The 6,842-nt window shown below is 40.7% G+C and overlaps 1 protein-coding gene across 1 annotated transcript; it reads right to left on the minus strand.

Moving 5' to 3' along the window:
- Positions 1-291: 291 nt before the first annotated feature.
- LOC139479387 (uncharacterized) lies at positions 292-6,842 on the minus strand. The gene is made up of 9 exons (XM_071262241.1): positions 6,689-6,842; positions 6,075-6,135; positions 4,889-5,127; positions 4,195-4,300; positions 3,387-3,625; positions 3,011-3,071; positions 2,286-2,448; positions 1,515-1,609; positions 292-792 (listed from the first exon to the last, which is right to left on the minus strand). Exons 1-9 carry the CDS (start codon positions 6,840-6,842, stop codon positions 639-641), a joined length of 1,272 nt encoding a protein of 423 aa, XP_071118342.1. The 3' UTR covers positions 292-638.

The following is a 6,842-nucleotide window of genomic DNA, read 5'->3' on the forward strand; positions in this document are numbered from 1 at the left end:
AAATGAAATACTGAATACAGATGTATCTCACTTTCAGTCAGTGAGTGGGTGAGTGAGTGAGTATGGTTTTACGCCACTTTAGGAAATATTCCAGCAATATCACAGCATGGGACACCAGAAATGGGCTTCACACATTGTTCCCATGTGGGGAATCGAACCCGGGCCTTCAGCGTGACGAGCTAACGCTTTAGTCACAAGGCTAACCACCGCCCATCTCACTTTCATACAACATATATACAACTGATATATCACCGTCATAAGACACATGCATGAACACTCCTTCCACTACAGCAAGTGAACACTTCCAATTATCTATGGACATTTCTATAGTTTACTACCTTGCTGCTTAACATGGAAGTGATTGAACGTCATTAACATCCGCGATTGTTTCCATTTTACGTACATACACATGCACTCCATTAAGGATAAACATGTAAGAGAAATCTTAATTAGTTTCCAAAGAAATGTAATACATCTGTTTTCAGGATTACAATCCATAATGTTCAGAATAGCAACGTAACAATCATATAATCTAACAAAAGGTAACACAAACTCCTTTTTGTCTGTGAATATGATGTCCCTGTAGTTGTAGTTAATCTTCACTGGTGTATATATATACATTCAACATATGAAAGTCCTTAAAGTCCCTCGGTGCCAACAGTCGTGTGTTTTGCTTGGTGACTTCCATACATTGGATTATTGAAAATGACTGGTTTTGTAAAATGTTCTTCATTATGTATATTGTTTTCTATGTTTTCTTCGGCTTCCTTCAAGCTCGCGTTTTGCCTATGTCTGAAAAGAAACACACAGAATGAAGGGATCTTATTCTCTCATTGTTCTTGTACGTAAATTAAATGACTTGTCTGACAATTCTTGTCGTATATACACCATCGTATTAATACTTACTTTATAAAGTGATGGGCAGAACTGAGGTAATAGGTGGAGAGCATATTATAAGATCACAAAATTTCACTCAGCAATATTTCCAGCTATATGACGACGGTTTGTAAACAATCGAGTCTGAACCAGACAATCAAGTGATTGACATCATATACATCGTTCCACACACTTACGCAAATGGGATACGATGACATGTATCAACCAAGTCAGCGAGTCCCGTTAGTGGCCTCTTATAAGCACAGACTCCACTTACGACAAGCATAGGAAGGTGAAGACTTTTTCTAACCCGGAAATTCACGGGTGTCTGGTTGTGTTTAAAGAGCAGTTATAATTATTATCATTTCTTCTATTTACATGGTAATATGTAATTATGTATATGTACCTGTACAGTTATGTTCGTTTACTTCAAAACAAATGAACCGATATTCTCCAAACAATTATCATAAAAAGGCAAACAACATATGAAGTGGGTGTCTTTTTGTATATGTTTTGAAAAACTCTGTCTTAACGATAAGCAAAGATATGTAAACAGAAGTTCTGAAATTAAGATTAATTTGATCAAGGTTAATAGAAATATTAGCAGAATTAGCAATAAGGCGCAAAACGTAACGTACCTCCTAACATATACAAAGTAGAATACGGCGATGCAGATAAGAATGAAGGCAAACACGGAACAAAGAACCGCAGTGGGCACCTGCCAGTCAATGTTCTGGAACCAAACATAGTAATAAACATGGCTGTTAAATGAACTTGTTGTGAAACAATAATTTTAATAACATATCAAAAGCATTCATACGAAATAAACGCGACAAAACATTTCCCCCAATCAACAGAAATCAGATTGTACGATTCCAAGTATATACATATATTTATAAGCATACGTTTATGAACCACTATCAAATAGTCATGGTACCAGGTGTTCGCCAGTGCGGAGAGCTTGGTTGGTTTGTTGTTTAACGCCGCACTCAGCAATATTTCAGCTATATGACGGCGGTCTGTAAATAATCGAGTCTGGACCAGACAATCCATTGATTGATATCATGAGCATCGATCCACCCAATTAGGATCGATGACATGCATCAACCAAGTCAGCCAGTCTGACCACCCGATCCCGTTAGTCGCCTTTTACGACAAGCATAGTCGCCTTTTACGGCAAGCATGGGTTGCTGAAGACCTATTCTACCCCGGAATCTTCATGGGTGCGGAGAGCTTGGTAAGCAGATTTCGTATTACACCACAGCGCTTAGAAAAAACACACCGTACCTCCATGATAATCTCTCTCTGAATATGAATATGAACACTCCAAAAGAATTATTTATGTTATGTGTCTATGCACGTCTGCATGACTAGAAGATATTACAATAAATGTTCACATGAGGTAGTACCTCTGACGTTGGTGGTGTAATTGGCGTTTTTTGTTCGCTCGCCAAAGACTTTCCTTTTGCGTTTAGAGCCTCACTAAGGCTAGCCTCGGAAGGAGATGACAATGCCCCAACGTCACCGTTGTCATGCCGACGGACTGCATATTTGACGTCAGAGACGGGTCCGCTGAAACATGAAACAGTTTATAGAAAGGACAAAAATTAATAAGACGTTCACGTTCATTTTTTGTTGACAATCGAGAAAGTATTTTGACCTAATCTTCGAAATAAAATGAATGTAATCAGTTTTCCTAAAATAGTTTATTAACAGTGTAGGTTAATGATAATAAAAAATTGTTCGTCAATTTATCGGAGATTTATTTTTAACTGTAATGATATTTTACAGATTACCAATGAACGACGATTTTAGGGAAGATTGCACCGTCTCTTCAATTGCAATGAAGAGGTTATTTTATGCCACTTCTTTCAATGTTGTTCATTGAACGCCGTCCAAACAACTATTGATGATCAGCGTGAGCTGCCTGTATTGGAGGATTGGCCGCAGCTAAGTATGTCTCTTATAAACGTTCACGATATTCCGAAACCTGAGATCGTATTATATATAACGTTTTGAATATGTAAATCCCAATGAAGCATTGGTATTCTGTTCCACATTTCCTTTCAATATTAACACTACGGATAAACATGAGGCTGTGGAAGCAAACATTATACGGATGAGATCTACGTACCCGTCTTCATCGTGATTATTGACGTCAAGAATCTGAACGTCCAAATCTGCAGGGCTCACGCCTGAGAAGAGGGGGATATAATCATACTACATTCCACATATTAACACTTTGAAAAACACAAAACGGTACACTTTATCTCAAAATGTATAACTTGATGACACACATCCATATTGCAAACGTATTGATATATTTATTCAAATATGTAAAACCTTCGGAGAAACATTACCGTTTTTATACATACACTCAATAATTGGGTAGGCTGTTCAGTCATTGTACATATTTATCACTATGAAAGAATCGAATGTTAAGCAAGCCAGCACACAAGCAATTGAGCTACCCTACTGTTATTTGTTCTCGTGTCCCTAATTGTAGGTACCTGGATTGGACTTTGCAATGGCATCCTTGACGGCTTCAGCAACGTCGTTCTTCTCGGCATCCTTGGTGGGGCCCTTTAGCTTGACGTGGCCGACCTTGCCGGGCTTGCACTTGCAGTTGTCTATCCCACTGGCCTGGAGACTGCGGTCAATGTCTTCCTGGGAAGGTGGCTGCACAAACAGAGGGTCTGGCGCCTGTCCATCTATTGACACTGTGTAATCAGCTGGAGAGACGGTTTTCCTAAAATAATGATAATTATTATTATTATTATTTACAGATTAAAATGAAAAATGCAGCAAAGAGTGTTTGATGATCCTGGACAGTCAGGCTGGTAAGGCTCATCATCAGCTCAGGGCCCTTAACCCCTCTACACGCAGCCCAGACAGCGAATGGGACTTCTCCCAAGAAGCACTGCCTAGCCAAACCAGCCCAGAACATTTCGGAGAATGTAAAGACGATTAAATCAAAGACGATAAACGTAAGTAAGGAGAGTTTCAGCGATTTCAAAATTAATGACCATAATTAAGAGTCATGATAAGAATGGTTGAAACAGAAAGTAAACCTTCCATTACTGTAGGTCAACTTAGTTCCTAGACTCATGCGTGTCGTACGAGCTGACTTAAGAGGATTGTGTGGCTGGTTGTGTGTGATCATGCTGAAAGCGTGGATCACTGGTTTGCTGGTCTAGACTCGATTATTTAAAGGCCGCAGTGTAAAAGCTCTAACATTGCTGAGTGCGGCGTCAAACAACATTCACTCATTACTGTAAGCCCCAATTCCCAATTGAATGAAATACGAGAGAGACGTACCCTTTGTCATCTACCAGTTCTGCTGCGGGAGTGACAGCTCTGCGCGTCCTCTTGACCTGCAACTGTTTCACCTTCACTTCCAGGGAGGTCTCTAGACTCGAGGAGGCTGCAGAAAACATCAATCACAAGACCTAAATTACAACCTACAATTGACTGACAAAAGGTGTAAAACTTGCATCATTCAGTAAATCATTCCCGTCTTAAAGATTTGATCTTCCTGCTCCATAAATTAGGCTTTGCATCAGGGTACCGTTTCTCAAAGCGATATCAACCATATGACTTCCATAACTCCTTTACCCGCGAGGAACCAGTTTAGAATTGGTCTTCAGCATTCCACTCGTGACGTACAAGGCGACTAACGGGATCGGGTGGTCAGGCTCACTGACTTCGTTGATGCATATAATCGTATCCCAATTGCGTGGATCGATGCTCGTGGTGTCAATCAGTGGTATGTCTTAACCAGACTCGCTTATTTAGCTGGAATACGTTAAACATCAAACAAACAAAAGCCAAATACATAATTCCTTCACTTGAACATGAACTTACGATACTCGTAGCGCTAAGGTCGATTTGTGAAACGGGACCCAGAATCACCTTTATTTCGTCGGATGCAAACCATGAAAATCTAACGGTTTAAGCTTCCACGTACATGTAATATCAAACTCTGGTGAGAAATAGAAACGTGGGATATTACCATTATTCTTGTCGATCCACGACTTTTTCACGGCAACGGCAACAGCAGTGTAGTTCACGCTGGCTCCCTTCACATGCATCTTCCTCAGCTTCAGCCCCACGCAGTCGCAGAGATGTTGTTGTATGCCGGTGTCGGTGAGGGCTTTGTTAACGTCGTCAGTCGTCGGTGCTGGCCGCAACAGTAGGTCGGGGTCGGTGGAGTTGAGAGACACAAAGTACTGAACCCTTGTGAGCTTCTGCCTGGATGCACGGAGATTGGAGTAAATTGACATGAGATGAGGCGATTTAACTCGGTTAAACCGAACTCGGTTTACCAGTGCATGCCGAAAGAGATACCATGGCCCTGTTCAGCACTGATACCCAACACAGTAAACTGACTCCGCGCCGACCAGTCCTTGTTTAATTCCCTTAATGCCGAGCCAGGCAGGGTAACAACAAGTACCATATTTTAGCGTATTTTGCTATGACGATGCCAGGGGATCGAACCACCGACATTCCGTTCTCCAGACAGACGCTTTATCTACTAGACCACGGAGGCGGTCCTGGAGTGAACTGACACCATACAGATACCAAATAATGGTTTACACCGTGGTGTTTAATGTATTCCAGTATCTATGCTGTTTTATAAGATAAAATAATGTCTTTTACACAGAACATGGCTTCTCAGGGATTCGTGTTCTGGTGTACTGGGGAGGCTGTGCTCCACGGTCAATGACCCATTTAGTGTCAAGGAATAAAGGTCATGCGATTTAAGACATTGCCTCTATGTGATAGGGTCACAGTTGTTAGACTGAAATACATCATTAGATTTGGGTTAGCAGACAAAGAATGAAGTGTTGGAACGACTGGATTTAGATATGCTAGGACAACCAATTTGCCCAAGCCTTGCATTGGCGGATCCCCCAAACCCACCAAATACGTCTCCCTTGAACCCTCCTTTAAAAACAAAACGTAGTATGTTATAGGCAGTAAAATTATCTGAGGGACGATTTTGATATTTTGGACCCTTCCCTTTTAAACAATTCTGGATCCGCCCTTGCCGTGTCTCTCTTTACCCCAAGTTACATGCATGTAACGATGAAGTATAACAGCAAATGTCAATTCCCGATGTGTGCCAGTATGAAAATGATATTTGATAACAGGGAAACGAAATCACTCAAGTTGTGCAGTTTCGTATAGATTCTTACCATTGTTTATCGACGTAAACATTGACATCACTGATTTCACCAGACACATTTGTTGATTCTCCTGAACAGGAACAGAGAAGTGACATTAATGGAAAAAGACCTGTCCGATAATACGAATATTAATGTATCTCGTTTTTCGTAATCTTGAAATATAGTGATTGCGTTGAGTTCTAATGCCGATTTTAGCAATATTTGAACTACATTAGGTGTTATTAGTGATACAGTGATTGCGTTTGGTTAAAATATTCCAGTAATATCACGACGTTTACCACTTTGGTGAAACTCACGAGCGCTGGCAGACCATGGAACATAACAGAATCTTTAAAAAACGAACTCTAGGTTTGATCTTTGTACCTACTGCCCCCTCACCCCGCCCCCACCCCCTCCCAATCAAATAAGAGTTAAAATCTTTAAACTGCATTTAAACTAACGAACTGACCTATATATGAAACTTATTTTCTAGTCCAGGCCATTTTTGTATGTATGCTGTATATATGCTTATGACGAACTACGGTTATTACGAACTAAAATTAGTGGTCCCTTTGAGTTCGTTATAACCATAGTTTTCTGTAAATGAACATGTACATGTAAAAGAACATCCCTTCACCACGTACCTAGACTACCCAACCATGCTTTGTGAATGCCGGTCCGTAACTTAACCAGGTCGATCTTCGAGGTGTAGCCAACCAAATACAGGTTTCTAACTTTGTAGGTAGGACGGAGCCACACAGACACTCCTGCTGATTGGCTGTCTATGTTGACTGCCAT

The sequence above is a fragment of the Haliotis cracherodii genome, unplaced genomic scaffold (genome assembly GCF_022045235.1).
Source record: "Haliotis cracherodii isolate W230 unplaced genomic scaffold, xgHalCrac1.p SCAF_4, whole genome shotgun sequence".
Classification (NCBI taxonomy): Eukaryota; Metazoa; Mollusca; class Gastropoda; order Lepetellida; family Haliotidae; genus Haliotis; species Haliotis cracherodii.

Coding starts and splice junctions, on each gene's coding strand:
- LOC139479387 (XM_071262241.1), bottom strand. CDS start 6,842: ATGGCAGTCAACATAGACAGCCAATCAGCAGGAGTGTCTGTGTGGCTC. Junction 6,136..6,688: donor AGCATGGTTGGGTAGTCTAG/GTACGTGGTGAA, acceptor GTTCCTGTTCAG/GAGAATCAACAAATGTGTCT. Junction 1,610..2,285: donor TTACACCACCAACGTCAGAG/GTACTACCTCAT, acceptor GTTTGGTTCCAG/AACATTGACTGGCAGGTGCC.